Source organism: Mugil cephalus, chromosome 10 (assembly GCF_022458985.1).
Source record: "Mugil cephalus isolate CIBA_MC_2020 chromosome 10, CIBA_Mcephalus_1.1, whole genome shotgun sequence".
Lineage (NCBI taxonomy): Eukaryota > Metazoa > Chordata > Actinopteri > Mugiliformes > Mugilidae > Mugil > Mugil cephalus.
The window spans coordinates 19,047,221-19,063,399 of record NC_061779.1 but is presented as its reverse complement, the minus strand read 5'-3'; the positions used below and the strand labels follow the sequence as shown (position 1 = coordinate 19,063,399).

The window sequence follows — 16,179 nt, the reverse complement described above, 5'->3', positions numbered from 1 at the left end:
AAATCAGATGAATGATGATTTACATTGTTATGTACTTCATATCGAATAGCAATTTCGTGCCGGCCATGGCCGTAAACTCAAAATTTTAGACTTGAAATTTTGTGTTGCTCAACGCGAATCTTTGCGCACTATATTTTGAAGGAGCGCTGACATCGTTTCCTGTGTGACACTGACTGAAGCTGTCGCGCTTGACGCAGGACTGAGATTCCTTCTAACAGGATGATTTTACTGCCTTAAAATGTATGCATTTATTTATTTATTTGTGGAGGAGGGACAGGAAACCCTGTGACTTCCAGATGTAGCCGGATTTCACGCGAAATAGAACCGGCTGCTTTGAGGAGGCGGAAACTACCTCGTCATTACAGGTGCAGAGACCTAAATCATTTGGGGACTGAAATATGATTTCAACACTTCATCTTCACATTCAATCAAATACCATTCACGGGTTGGGTTCATAAGGCCTCATTATTGTAGCCTAATTTGAATAACTAGAGTAAAATTTCAGTTAAAATATATTTCCTATTTTCTTCTTCTTAGTAGACCCTAGAGATCCCCCCTGTCACGTAATACAAAGGTTTGAAGCATCAGTGGCAGATTACATGTTTTGCTGATGTAAACTCTGCAGCTAACTGACAAACAATCTTTCTTCAAATGGCAATGCGCTTACTTATTTTTTGTCAAACTCTCAAGAACCGTAGGCTCCTCTGAATAACCAAGAGAGGATCAAACAATGAAGCAAACTGACGTCTGGATAGGAAAACAAAAAGTGCAGCTTACAATTTCTAGAGTTTCAAATGTCATTCAACAAAGATCGAATGAGACAAAGCCCCATAGGACTGAAAATGAGCAGCAGAATGTTTTCGAAGACAGTGAGTTGATGGTGCAACATTCACAACTGATGCACCTGGATAAACTTGAGTTATTCTGGTATATGGAGTATAAGTTATACTCGTTATAACTGTATAACATGAAGTTGTAACTGATCTCCTTCTTCCAAAGGTGTTTTTGGAGGTAAAAAGGAGCAGAGAAGAATGTAATCATGGGGGTATAAATAACCTCAAATCCAGCACTCATCAAAAAACAGGAAGAAACACTGTAATTCATACAGACGTCTACATTTTTGTAAACTGAAAGAGAAAGTAAAGCTTAAAAAATAAATAACTAAAAAAGACAGCTGTGACCGGTCTAAGGCAGTGCCCTTGTTTTTCTTTCAATGTAAGACATTTATACTTGACAAATAAAAACAATAACATAAATAATAATAAAAAACAACATAAATACATTATGATATAACTAAATATTTGAATATTGTTTTTGGAAAATATGTTTTAGCAAGCACATTGGTATTTGATATTAATATCGTAATAGTAAATCAAAACTGACTATAAGGCCACAGGCATCAAACATACAGTCTATGGACTAAAAGTGGCCCGTCAGAAGGTCAAATCTGACCCACGGCATGAATTTGTAAAGTGTGAAAATTAGAAAACTGCAGTTTTTCAATGGAAATAACTGCCATCTCCAATTTGTCCAGTGTTTTAGTCAGATAAGTGGACCGACACTACTAAAGGATCAAACAGCAATGAGCTCAAATTGCACTTATCTTTCTTAAGGAACGTATTTGTTCTTTGAATGATGGCGTATTAAATGTAACGTTCTCCTAATTTACTTTGCCCCCGAACTAAACGAAATGGGTTTTACTCCTTTAGACCAAATCATGTGATTTCGGTGCTGATGACGACAGACTGGGGGCGGGTCTCATCCGTGTAGTCCACTTCCTGCTTCTCTGCTCTGGTTTCGCCCGATCAGCTGCATCAGTCCTTTATCCGACGAAAGACAAGATGTCACATCAGACGGGCATTCAAGGTAGAGGCTCGTCTTGTCGACTGGCTGTGTGTTGTGTGCGATTTTTGTGGCGTGAGTGTGTTGCCGCCGGACCGGGCTCTGGGCGCCTACAACAATTCATTGCACCGAGAAGCTAGCGTCAAGTTAGCTAGCCACTCCTAGCTAGCTCGGGGCTACCGTGATACGTGTGTGTGTGTGTGAGACAGAGAGAGAGGGAGAGAGAGGGAGATCAGCACTTTTATGACCGGTGAACCTAATCCCCGAGTGTTTAGCCAGTTTACTGGCCACGTAAAACACGACGGCGTTAGATATTCGCTTGGCTTTGTCGCATTCATGTGTGTGCTTCAGTTTCTCTTACATTCTGAAAGGTTACTTCAATGGGTGGCCGACGCCTTTCATTTAAACAAGCGTCTCCTGGTATTTGCCGGTGTTTCCCTTCGTAGAATAGCACAGTTATTACCCTCGCTTTGTTGTTACAACAAATGAACCGAGGTGGGGTGTGACCTCCTGTCACAGATGGCGAAGAAGACGCACAATTGTTTCCAGTCCGTGTTCTCTAATCTATTTTCCCCCAGGTTAAAAAAAGGAAAGAAGGTGATCTCATACTAGACAGACCGATGTGAAAACCCCATGCTAACCCCGTGGCTTTACATATGTAACTGAAACGATCCTAACCCAGAGGCCATTGTAATTTGAATTTTTGAATTATCTGCAAACAACTATAGTGTACTAAGCAAAAAGAAAGTGAATCTGAGTTGTGTCTGTGCACAAAGTTGCAGTCACTGCAGAAAAACTCGTAAGACTCTGGTTGGAATGCAAATAAAAACAGAAGACTATGAAGTAACAGGATCTAAAAGTTAGGTCTTTCTTTTTTGTCTGTGTAATGGTTGTTCTGTGGACTCCCTATTCACCACTGAATATGGCTATGTTGACCAGAGGGCATTGTTGCCCGCTGGCATGCATTTGTTTAAAGCAGAATAAGACTGACCCTGTCTCCCCCCTCTGTCTTTTCTCAGCGGGGAATGATGTTAAGGATATCTTTGCCAGTGCCAAGAGCGGAGACCAGTATCGGGCCTTAAAGATCATCATTGAGGATGGTGAGCAGCGTCCCAGAGTTTTTGTTTACAGTCTCTCCTGCCAAGAAATTGTCAAAGTGATACTTCTGCATAAGCTAAGAATGACAGCATGACTAACAGAGATCTGCACACTGCTGACATTTTTTTTTTTTTTGCTCTTGCTCACATCTGCTTTCCAGAGCAGCTGTCTCTGGGCGGCACCAGGAAAGCATCAAAGAAGTGGGACCAGGAGTATGATTCTTTAGTGCTGCCCCTCCTCGAGGATGACGTGCCCTGTTATATTCTGTACCGGCTGGACTCCTCTAACAACCAAGGCTACGAGTGGGTCTTCCTGGCCTGGTCACCGGACCACTCTGCTGTAAGAAAACCCAGCCTGCGCTGGCTTTAATGAATGCCTCTCCATCCGTCGTGGCATTTTTCCTCCTCAGTTTTGGGTATCAAGTGGGTGGGGTTCACCACATCAAGGCAGCGTGTCTTTGTATGCATTCATTACTTCCTACCAGACCTCTTGAAATCTAAATATGGGCAGAAAATGGCGTACTCCAGTGTGCCCTGCGGTTAGCCGTGAGCCCTCATCTCTGACTTTCACTCTCATTCTGCATTTACATCAAATAGGCTGATTATTTTTGTTGTGTCATTGTCATGCAAATGTATGTTTTGCATTTGACTTGTTCTTGGCTCGCCCACAGTAAGTCATTGTCATGTGGTGTCACTGAAACTCCGTGAACCGCTTGTTGTGATTCGGCGTGACGGATAAACATGTCGCTCCCGTATCAGTGGAAAGGGACATGCTGAACGAAGGAGAGATCAGGCACAGAACGGCAGTGTGTTCGGTTTTTGAACGACAAAGCCGAGCTTGACATTCCTGTCCCGGAGCTCGAAGCACAGTGCTTCAGGTCGAGGCTTGTCTGGAACTCGTTTCACAACCAGTTCGCACATTGTGCTGCCTTGACTGAGGTGTGCTTTCAGTTTGATTAGGTCAAACCACATGCCTTTATATAGTCAAAGATGTGACATGTTATGATGGACAAAGGTCCTGCACAGGTGATGCACTGATGAACCAACAAAGTTGGTGAAGAACCTGTTAATAACACCAGAGTTAATCAATAGGAAAAAAACTATCTTTCTTATATGTACACGTAGAAACCCATAAACTCTCAAACCAGAGCAAAAGCGGAGAACAAAAGAATGTGTATTTCATCAAATGTTAGGTAATCCTTGTTAGAGTATGTAATAATAATAGAGATTTGTGTTTATGTCCTCAATAGGTGCGACAAAAAATGTTATATGCTGCTACCAGAGCTACACTGAAGAAAGAGTTTGGAGGTGGCCACATCAAGGATGAGATTTTCGCAACCACAAAGGTCAGTCACGTAGCAGCCCTCGAAGCTAAAGAAGACTTGAGCAGTAGCCTCGGTGTTGACGTGCTGATAATAGTAATGATTGTCATGTTGGTGTCAGTGACTCAGTGTGAGCTCCGACATGACGTGTGACTGCTATTTTTTGACCCCAGGATGATTTGAACCTCAGCGGCTACAGGAAGTATCTGACCTCGCAGGCTGCCCCTTTGCCCCTCACTGCTGCAGAGGAGGAACTGAGGCAGATCAAACTCAGTGAGGTAAACACAGACAGCTGATTCAGATTTGCATCTCCTGGCCCGTTGACAAGTGGGTGCAGATTAGGCGAGTTCTCTGTTTCAGTTCTGAAAAGATGGGGGGGGGGAAAAACTTTACACTTAAGGCTTCAATAGGAGAAAGAGAAAGAAATAACCCGCTTATCTCAGCCTGCACCAGCATTCCCCCTAATCACATCTCCTGCATGCGAGGGGCGAGTCCCACGGGAAACGGTGTGGGGTATCAATGAAGGCCAACGACGCAGCCTCCCAAACAGCACAAGGTCAGCAGCAGTGAAAGCGTGCATATGCTTGCCTGGCAGTATCAACACGGCGCAAAGATGCTGATCCATTAGAGCAGCAGGATGTTGGCAGAGATGAATCTATTAGCTCACAGCCTTACCTCTGTTAAAAGGCATTGTTCTCAGTCGTAAGTCAGGGTTGGCAGTCCTGTCAACAATGAATCTGCACGGGCAAGCCGTGCCTTCCCTTTTGCTGTGAGATAAGATAAGGAAATACGGTGATGTAATATCTGTTGCATGCTACTGATGTCGTCAACCGTGCTGCTGATGTGAAAGACCGTGCCAGATAAGCTCTTAAAGAACGCCGCATTTGTAGTTTGACCCTCAAGACTTTGGTGGCCCGTTCTCAAAAATAAACCCTTGTTCTGTTTTTCAGAAACGGCCCTGTTTTTCTAATTGCTGCTCTCACATAAACAAGAGGAACTGTCTTCCCCGCCATATATGGAAGTGCTTTGAGAGGCGCAGTCCCTCTCCAAAGTATGCTCAATTAAAAGCAGCAGAACAAATGGGAAGTGAGGTTTCTGCTCGTCCCACTTGACCAGCTGGTGAGGGAAGATAATATAGCATTAATCTGCACCGGCCAGATGAAAAAAGAGGCTTTGAAATATTTATCGTTGCCATGCCTCGGAGACTTCACTGCCTTTTTACTAAGCAGATGGATAAAAGTCCCGCAATCCCTTTTGGTATGCGAGGTAGCTACGTCAGAGAGGCTCGGCCCGTGTTTGCACGGCATTTCATTTTGTGGGCCTCTAAAAATAGACGCAATCCATCAGTGTAATCCTTTCAGCGTTTCCAGTTTTCAGTGTGATTTCGCGGAGGCCCCTTGCCACTTCCGATACAAGCGGCTCATCTGTAATCATTAGGCTCCTGCATTCAAGCTGTTTGTTGCCCTTTGTGCTTCCTTATGACAGAAGACGAAGAATATTTGTTCTGTTTCACTCATCCAAAAAGTTAATAGGTCACAGATATCGGTGGAGTCTGATTGAATTAAGAAAAAAATCTGTCCCGGATACAATGTAAGATGTGAACACAAAAAGTCTAGAACGTGCTAGAAAATGTGACTCCCTTTGCAGATTCAGTCACTTGTCTGGGTTTTATTGCATGCTTTTGCCTAAATGTGCACATCAATAAAGACCTGATTATTTTTGACTTTAGCTTCCAGTGTTAATGTGATCCATGGGGTATTTGTAGGGACATTAAATATTCACTACAGTGCATTGATCAGCCGGCTCAAAGGCCTCATTACCATAACTGTTGTTGATGACGACAGTGGCGGAATGCTCAAGCGGCTCTTGTGTTTGTGACGTGTTCAGGTGCAGACGGACATCAGCGTGGACACCAAGCAGCAGACTCTGCAGGGAGTGGCTTTCCCCGTTCACAAGGACGCCATCGCAGCACTCGAACGTTTTAGGGACAAGAAAATCAACTACGTACAACTGGTGGGTTCTTAAATGCTGATAATCCGTGCAATGGCCATTTTTATCCGATCTTAGAGAGTTATTAGGTCAGGAGTTGCATCTAGATTGACACAATGAGTCACTCATTTTGCCCCTTAGCAGCCTTTGTTTCCTTTCTTCTCATTGAAATTCAAAGGGTTCGTGTCACAAGATCAGATCAGTCCAAAGTACAAAGGGATAATTGTGGCACAGTAGCCGCCACGTCTCAGTTCCCCTTTTGTTTGTGGGTGTCACGGCTTTGCAGAAAAACAATTTATTCTATCTATCCAACGAAGGCTTACCACTGTTGAGTAAATGTTTCAAACACACCTAAGACGGAGAGGAGATTTGTTATTCAGCCCTTCTAGAATTTCCTAATTGGCCTGGCCCTCAAAGCAGGGAATTTCTGGTTGCAAGTGCACTCTGCCTGTGAGTAACTTCTCGTTTCCTGTGTTAACAGCTAGTAGATGCTGAACAGGAACTGATTCGGCTGTGCAGCACTGAGCCAACAGAGTTGAAAGACCTGCCACTTAGAATCCCTAAAGACACAGCACGCTACCACTTCTTCCTCTACAAACATTCCCATGAGGGCGACTACTTGGAGTCCACAGGTGAGTAGGTGTCACAAGGTCTTCGGAGCTTCCGACAAAAACCGTGTTCTTCATGTTGCTCTGAATGGTTCTTCATGTTTCCTCATCTCACTGTTCGTTGCAGTCTTCATTTACTCTATGCCCGGGTACAAGTGCAGCATCCGAGAGAGGATGCTGTATTCCAGCTGCAAAAACCCCCTGGTGGACATGGTGGAAAATACCCTCAAGATGGAGATTGAGAAAAAGGTAAGAAACTGTCCCTCAGGATAAAAAGATCGCGGTGAACAGCATAGAAATCTGTTTTTGTTAGTGAGTCCTGCTCGCTTTAAATCAACCAGATAAGCACAGACGAGACAGAAATGTTTAGTTAGTGTTCTCAGTGAATTGATTAGGTGTCATGTACGTAGCCGGTGGACTGTGGAACAGTTTAACCTTATTCACCAAAAAGAAGATGTGCTGATGTGTGTCTGTTTTTGACTCAACAACCGGTCAACCAACATACTTCATGGTAGAGATCTAAAGATTAGTTCCACTGGTAACCTGGATAATAGCCCAGTCGGAACAAAAATTTAACCACCTCAATCAGAACAGACTGGCCTAACCAGAAGAAATGTTCATCATATCATATTGAAATATTATCTCAAGATAATTTACAAAACCTGGCCTCAGGCCCCATGAGCGAGCGAGAAAAACTACCTTTAAATATGACAGAGGTGAGGCGAGGAGAACCCAGCTCATATGGAGGGACCCATCTGACTGAGGTCAACCTGGTAGAGACAGAAAAAGAGAGAAGAGAGAGGAGGAGGAAAAGAAAACATGTAGTAAAGCATGGTTAGCCTCTACATTTGCCACATGAGAACCACATGAATTCAGCAGCTGATGTTAGTCTCCAGGGGGCGTTGAAGTGCATTCACAATGACCACAACCAACACCTTCCAAACAGGCATGATTTGAAGAGGAAACGCAGTCCATCATCAATGGGATGCAGTTTTCTTTCTGAAGCTCATTCAGTCTTTTGCTTGTCGTTTAAGCAGTTTGGGAGCGACTCTAGTTGCTTGAACAGTGGCGTCGATAGTAGGTTCAGCGGTCCCTTGCGTTAGGGTTGGGTGTTGGCAAGGACCTCACGATACGATACGTATCACGATACTTGAGTCATGACATGATACATTATTGCGATATTGTGATAAATTCTACATAGTTCACTGAGAAATGTTTAAATGCAGCTTAAAATACACGTTGTATATACAGTATGTGCAGGGAGGCGTGGACGTCGTTCACTGTCGGCACAAAACATGACTTTTTCTTTTAAAATGTATTATAAGACATCCAAAATCGATGTTGTATCGGAAGAAGAAGTATCGCGATATCTTGCCGCATCGATATTTTTTCCCACCCGCACCTTACGTCTCATGATTTTATGCACTCTTTTCCGTCTCCCAGCTGGAAATCGACGACGGCGACGAACTGACGAGCGACTTCATGTACGAGGAGGTGCACCCCAAGCAGCACGCACACAAGCCCGCATTCGCCAAGCCCAAAGGTCCCGCTGGCAAGAGGGGCGGGCGCCGCATCACTAGACCAGAGGGAGGGGAGGACGATTAAACAGACCTCAGCACCTGACCACCACCACCTCCACCTCCACCTCCATCTCCACCCCGAGCACGTTCCACACAGGAACATTCCTGTGATTTGCGAGGGGGAAAAAAAATCATATTTGACAAGTTTGTGTAAAAGAATAAGACGACAGCCTCAAATTTCCACAGCGTTCACCCAGAGACCCAACTATGCACGCCAAGGACATACTGAGCAATGACACACTTCAGAATTTCCATTTGTAGCTCACCAAATGGAAGCCTGTTTATGTATGTTAGTACATCCACAACAAATGATTCAGAGGCCCAGACTAAGTCAGAGTTGAGGTTTTTACATCGTTGCCAGCTTAAACTATTTTAGTGCGACTAATGTGAACTTGCGCCAATATGATAAAATTCCCCCGTATTTTTCTTTCTTTTTTTTTCTTTTTGAGTTCACATGCTCGAAATCTTAACTTGCATTCCTTGAGTCCGTGTTAATTAATGTTCCTGCGTCTAATGTGTCCAACATTCGTCTCCTACTGTTTGCACAACGAGGTGCTCCAAAGCGGAAAATATTCTAATGGTCCCACTTGTGTCTATCGATTCGTTTTAACAGTGCATTTTATATTGGAAAATTGACTTCTTTTTTGATATAACTGTGGTTTACATGAAAAAAAAAAAATCATCTGCTGAGAAACTTATTTTTCTATGCAAGTGCTGTAAATGTACATATTGTAGCTGTGTGATGCTCTATGATTCAGAAAATGGTCTGTTCTGGTGATTGTCGGCATGGAAAGTACTGGGGCTTCCAGAAATATTCCATCAATACATCTCAGATTTCAGTAAGAGGAAGCCACTCTGACTTCGCTGGTCCCCATACACAAGAGGGAATGCCAAGCTAACCGGATAGGAAAAGGGAATAATATAAGAACCTTGATCAAAATGTTGCCACATCCACTGGTCTACTGATTAATATTAGGCAAACTACTAAGCTCACCTCATGTTTGAAGGGAAGACCCCTTTATACACAAACAGTGTCATTATAATAGAGAAAAGAATCATGTTCGGTCTTATTTGTTTTCTTACAAATCTTTCTTTTAATGAAGAAAAATAAAATATTTAAATCACACGTTCATTTATTCCCTTTACAGTTAATAATAATACACAACAGCCTCACATCATTCCAGTGTAATGCATTATTTTTGCCACAATTGCACCTGTACAAAGCTACACAAATCTTAAAATCTTTTAAAAACGCTTCTTGTCTTGGTGAGCAACCGACCGTCAGAGTCAACAAGCGATATTCATTTATACGCTACTTTGTTGGGAAGGAGATACATTTGTCGGCCCGTGCACTGCGACTGACGGGAGGGGGCTCACAAATCTTCTCTGCAACGCTTCACTGCCGAGCCGGAGAGTCCAGGGAAATGCTTTTAACGACTCCATGAATCTCCGAGAAGACCTGTGAAGACAGAGGTAGACGGCTGTCGCATAAAAACAAGTAGACTTTTCTATTTTTATGAGCATTTTGGACATGAAAAACCTTGAGTGTATTGCAAAATCTAATTAAGGATATACACAGATCAGCCACAACATTAAAACCACTGACAGGAGAAATAAATAACATCGATCATCTCGTGACAGTTTAATGTTATGCCGGGAAACTTTTGGACCTGGTATTCATATGACACTCCTTGATGCCAGCAGCCACCCTCAGGTGTGGACCTGGCCTCCAAATTCACTAGATCTCAAACTGATCAAGTCTGATCTGTGGGATGATCCACAGAGGCCCCTCCCCTCAACCCATAGGACCCATAGACCCCCCCCACTAACAACATTCTGTTTCCAGACACCACAGGACACCCACAGAAGACACATGTCCATTCACTGATGAGTCGCAATTGTTCTGGAGGCACGAAGGAGACCTACACAATATTAAGAAGATGGTCATAATGTTTTGCTTGATCAGTGTATCAGTCACATGTTATATTTATTGGTCTAAATTCCTATTCATACTTCCACAGTTCATCTGGTCTTCATTAAGGATGACTGGAAACAACAACACAACACTTTACCTCTTCATTACAGGATCAGAGTGACGAAGCTCGGACGAACATTAAATCAGTTCCATCTGTTCATGAGACCCGTCTCCGTGTGTCAATTTCGACCGGCACCACTCTCTCTTACACTTCCGCTTTCTTCCACGCTGCCACATTCTACATTTCAGCATCACCAAATGATTTGCTTTGTCCCAAGTCTCCCCATCATAACGCCATCTTGGTTGTCCAGGGCGTCTCAACACCACCATCGTCTCATGCCCTGTTCCTTTCTACCACTCTCATCTTTTGTTATCCCTTGTATTATTGTTATTATTATTCCCTATTCCTCCCTCTTCCTTCACAGATATTTAGCTCATGGTGACGTGCAGAAACCGGTCCGACGTCTCTCAATATGTTCCTGCGTCCACCCACGGCGTACCTGTTTGATGAGCGGCCGCCTGTTTTTCCTGTCGTGGAGGCAGTTGCCGGCCAGAGAGTAGATACTCTCCACCTGGCTCAGCTCCCAGTCTTTCATCTTTTTGTCCACGAAGTCCTCCAGCGTCAGCTCCTCGTCGTCTATGTCATACCTCATCTCCATCTGGGGTGAGATTGCGGGAATAAGGAAACACAGCATTACCGGAAGGATACGCTCACATTTGAGATCGCACATGTAAACGCAGCAACTCCATTAACTGATAGCGCGACCTAAATATTAGGATTCCGATAAGCTCTAATAGCAAACAACAGCTTGACTGATAAACAGTACGAGCCGCTTTTGTGCAACTTACCAAGAACTGTGGCTCCTTGTTTTCATCCGCTGGCGGGAGTCCAGATAATATTTCTAACAACACCTGTAGATGGTGGAGAGAGGAGGTTAATCTCCTGGCACACAGGAAACCTTTATTACTCCAACACGTGCCACATGCTAATATTCCCACACTGATGTATGCTGGGAAGAGCGGATTATACACATGATAATCAATCAATCAAATAATGAAAGATGATAAACAACACTGAGCTCAGCTTACACAGATGTGAAGATATGTATACGGTTCATGTTTGTGTCCTGTGATAATGTACGTGTCAGTGGTTTTGGTGGAACCTGGCACTCAAGTAAACTGCTGACTGTTGTTCCACATTCTGCGTTACAGAGGCACTTTCTCCGTTCCTAACAAAATACCCGCGCATCTGCAGAAATCCTACCACTCCGAAGCTGAAGACGTCAGATTTTGGCGTTATCTCCCCTCGGAGCGCCTCGGGGGCCATGTACGCGCGGGTGCCCACCACCATGTCCGTCATCATGGTGGATGACGTCCGCTTGGCTGACGCTCTGGTCAGGCCGAAGTCCGAGATCTTTGCCACGAAGTTTTCATCTAACAGGATGTTGGCACTGACAGGAAGAGAAAATATATATATATTAGATTATTAAAACCACACACAGAACAATAGAGAATATAAAAAGGTCACATCTTTCTGCTGATATTACAGGAATAGTTAAATGTGCTAACTGGGAGAAGATCCCTGCTATTTAGTTAGCTTAGCTTCACATGCTAATGCAAAACAGGGAGAAACAGAAAAGCTTGGGTTTCTGTCCAAAGGTAATAAAATTTACTCTACAGACACCATTGCTAGCTTGGTGGATACTTCTAAAATCCATGTTAAAGAAAAAATATATAATATCTAGTTTGTGTATTTTGAACAAAAGCAAAAATGTGAAAACTAGCAGTGAAAAAAATAACAGTTCCGCAATCCAACTCAATCTACCACTCGGCCACAACATGACCACTGATCACCATGTTGGTAATGTTATATCTGATGGGTGCATAAAAGTACTCCTCATGCAGAATGGGACGTTTCTCTCTCATATTATTAAACAATATTTAGTAATGCATTCATATTTCAACACTTTTAAAGTTGCAGCCGACACGATTGGAGATGATTTACTTCTTTTACGTGATGCTGGGGAGCCTTATTTAATCATGCTCACAAAAAGTTAAAGCATCTCAAGTGTAGTGCATGAGTAATTGTACTTTGTAACTTATAAAAACAATAGTGAACACGATTCGTTTAGTTTAATCTTGATGCTCAGATAAGCTCACTAGCCTCTGGCACTGGTTTCACATTTTAAAATTTCAGTCTTCTCAGCGTGAAAGTATAAACTTACCAAATTTCCAAAACCTGTTCTTTGAAGAAAAGGTTCTTTTAACAACATTAATAATAATGACTCCACTCTGTTTACCTTTTAACATCTCTGTGCACATGGTGGTTGCTGTGCAGATACTCCAAACCTCTAGCTGTCCCCTCTGCGATCAAGCATCTCTGTTGCCATGACAGCGGAGCACTTCCGTCCTGAATGGGAAACAACAACAACAAGATTTAATTCTCCACGTAAAGGCTCAAGCACTAGACATGAGAGCGCGTGCGGAGTGCTTACTAAACAAGCCAGTCGGTCCAACAAAGAGCCGTTGGCCATGAAGGCGTACACCAGACACAGGTGCTGTTCATCGCAGGAAAATCCAACCATGTCGACCAAGTTCTCGTGTTTCAACCTGTGGATGAATTGAATAACTGTGTTTAAATACATATAGTTGCCTTTATGCTCAGAGTTAGTTGTGCGGGACCTACGCTTTTAGAGTCTGGATCTCTTGGTTGAACTGTACTTGCAGCTTTTCAGGTGTCATGTCATCCATCTAAATGAGACAGTAACATTATGTGTTATTTATTTTTACATTTATTTATTTATTTATTTTACAAGATCTACAAAATAATGTGTTCGGAATGAAACTGTTCTCATTTACCGGATTGAGCTTTTTCACTGCAACAGGCATGTTGTTCAGGAGACCTTTGTAGACCGTCCCAAAGCCTCCCTCTCCGATTCGGCTGCCCCCGACTGACGAGGAACGGTCGTCAAAGTTGCCGGTAATCCTCATCAGCTCACTGTACGGGAAACTGGAGAAACCTGAAGGGATCATTCAAAAAAAAAAAAAAGACCAATACTTACTTATTCTGTACTAATTCTATTGTCACGTATTTCCGTTTTATATTTACTTCATATTCCTACAGAGAAAACATTTTATTTTTTATTTTATTTACTAGCACCACACCCAGCATCATTGTTCATACACTAATCATTCTGAAGGTTTGTAGTGTTTCAGTCCAAATGTGCAACTTCCTCTCACAACGAGGAGGATTATAAATCATAAATGAATGTCAACTGACATGGAAGTAAACTGGACTGGGGTTTTCACCAGATAAACCGTATCTCACAAAAGTCAGACAAATATAGATGAGGTTGACTTAGTTTGAATAAAATATAGCCTCGGCCACCTGGTTCACTGCTGTCAGGCGGTGCGTCTGGCTGCAGGACAGAGGTGACCTGCTCCGTCTGCACCTCTCTCTCTGCCAGCGGTCTGGTTGAAAGAGCGCTGTCTGTTTTTACTGTGGAGACCGGCGGCATCTCCGCTGAAGCGAACTCTTCCACTGTGGGTGGACAAAAAAAAAAAGATATAGAAAAGTTATTTTACAGCATAGATGGTCATGATGCATCCTGAAAAACGGCCGGGATTACGGCCCAGTGTTTAGAAAGAATTCATTGATTTTGCAAATCTGCACCTGATTTCTCAGAGATCACTTTACTTTCACAGGAAATCAATTGGTTTTGCAGTTCAAATGGAAAATAGTCCTTAATATACGAATGTTTCAGACAGATGTGTCTCATTTCCTGTGCAATAAAGACAACACTGAACAAAGTGCTTTGATGAAGGTGATGTAGGTGTTAGAAGAGTTCCAAGAATGATTCAAAGTACAGTCAGATAGCAAGTTTAAGTGCAGCCTCTAACCTTTTATCTTAGATGCAAATCGTCATTGTCATTTTCACTATTCACATTAAAATTGGAGAAAAGAATGACAACCCAATCCTACTCCTCCCATTACAAACTGGATTAATAAGCGACAGTTGAAAACAGCTTCCTGCTTCTCGGCATGAAAAAAACATTCAATTTATTAAATTTTTGTTTCAACGCCAGCACCAAAGAGAAATCAAGAGTCAAGATGTTGGAGAAAAAGTGGAGTGGAAGAAGTAGATTATTTTGTTACCGGGGAGAATCCTCAATCACCGATCAACAAGAAATGAGAGTGGAAATTTTCCACTCTCATTTCTCATTTCTACTGGAAATGTCTTTTATGACTGAAGTCTTATACTTTGGTAAAAATTAAGAGAAGAAGGAAAGATAGGCGTGTGGGAGGATTTGCGTGACTACGACAAGGTAAACGTTGTGGTGGCTTGACGACTGGATGCGCCTCCAAAACTGGAGCTCATGACTGGAGTGTTCCTGGTCCTGGTAGTTGGTACCAAACAAACATGGTCACAAGGAAGGAAAAGTGTCCCAAAAGTGGTTACGCGAACATCAGAACAGCACCACGGTGCAATAAAAGAAGGTGCACTGGCCTGGTCTGATGAATCACATTGTCTTTTACAACTCGGATGGTGGAGAGCTTAGCTTAGCATATGGCACCAGGATGCAACGACCACCCTGCCATTGATATATGGTCTGTTAGGTGGTACTCGGTATCAAAGTTACATCCACACAAATGCCACGACTCAAGGTTTCCCAGAAGAACATGCCACTGCAGTGGTACAAATTTATTTGGACTGAACAGGACTGGGTGCAGAGCTTGTGGGGTGGTCTGCTTGCATGCCACAGAGTTTGAGGTGGTTTCAATATAATGTGTCAGCATCCAAACCTATGTGGCAGTAAGTGTAGGGCTACGTGTCTGCGATAATGATGTGGGTGCCTTCTGAAAATCATACCAGGCAGCAGGACACTTGCAGCAGCCAGTAACTTGTGACTCTTCAAAATGTCCACAAGTTCGCCCACTGTGCAGTTGCTGGTCCCCCAGTCATTGAGCAGCTCCACAGTGGGGCTCTTACCCTGGGCGACAAGGCACTCAAATCTCCTGTGGACACACGGATGGACGGGTTGTGATTTCATTCGCATCATTAGTAAACAACGTATCATTGTGTCTACCAGTGTCTCACCTGACATGGTGCTGAGAGTACCTCAGCTCCCCGTTCGGCTTCCGTATGGACACGATCACATCCTTCCACATGTCGTGGGGGTCCAAAAAGTCGGACAATTTACGGCGTAAACCATAACTGATGTTACGAATATAAGTAGCGGAAGTAGGTGAATTATCCATCCGGCGAGGAAACTCTAAAAAAAAAAAAAAAAAAAAAAAAAAGAAGAAACGCTTTAGGTTTCTTAGGTTTCTTATTTGGAACTCATTTTGTCATGTTACACGGCGTATATGTGTTAATTATGCTCCGGCTGATGCATTCATAAAAAAGCAGATCAGCAGCGAACGGATATTTTGTTCACAGTGAGGTTAAAGTGTGTTTTCCGATATTGAGCAACTTCCCCAAACGTAACACGGCCGCTGGGCTGTCCCACTCAAAGTCTCCACCTATGAAGCGGAAATATAGAAAAAGTGGCGGTGCGGGACGTCTGCGCGCCGTGTTCTTACAGCTCGGTAAAAGCTTACATAATATTGATGCTCTTATGGGGTTTTAAAGTTTATAGCTCCAAAAAAAAAAAAAGGAGACAGAGTCAGAGGTCTAGCTGTACCTCACATGTTTTCAGTATCACAGTGTCCTCTAGTGGATAGCAGAGAGACTGACTCCAGCTGTGCATGAATGGACATAATTT

General features: G+C 43.1%; 2 protein-coding genes across 2 annotated transcripts; one reads left to right on the top strand and one right to left on the bottom strand.

The window, feature by feature from the left end:
* Positions 1-1,741: 1,741 nt before the first annotated feature.
* On the top strand, positions 1,742-9,564 carry LOC125014831 (twinfilin-1-like). Its single transcript, XM_047596278.1, has 9 exons — positions 1,742-1,866; positions 2,862-2,942; positions 3,101-3,279; positions 4,190-4,285; positions 4,435-4,539; positions 6,149-6,274; positions 6,732-6,882; positions 6,986-7,107; positions 8,302-9,564. The coding sequence occupies exons 1-9, from the start codon at positions 1,842-1,844 to the stop codon at positions 8,461-8,463; spliced, it is 1,047 nt and encodes a 348-aa protein (XP_047452234.1). The 5' UTR covers positions 1,742-1,841; the 3' UTR covers positions 8,464-9,564.
* irak4 (interleukin-1 receptor-associated kinase 4) lies at positions 8,880-15,904 on the bottom strand. The gene is made up of 11 exons (XM_047596277.1): positions 15,513-15,904; positions 15,285-15,430; positions 13,802-13,954; positions 13,273-13,433; positions 13,100-13,164; positions 12,909-13,023; positions 12,714-12,823; positions 11,678-11,864; positions 11,263-11,325; positions 10,914-11,072; positions 8,880-9,897 (listed from the first exon to the last, which is right to left on the bottom strand). Exons 1-11 carry the CDS (start codon positions 15,671-15,673, stop codon positions 9,835-9,837), a joined length of 1,383 nt encoding a protein of 460 aa, XP_047452233.1. The 5' UTR covers positions 15,674-15,904; the 3' UTR covers positions 8,880-9,834.
* Positions 15,905-16,179: the final 275 nt, after the last annotated feature.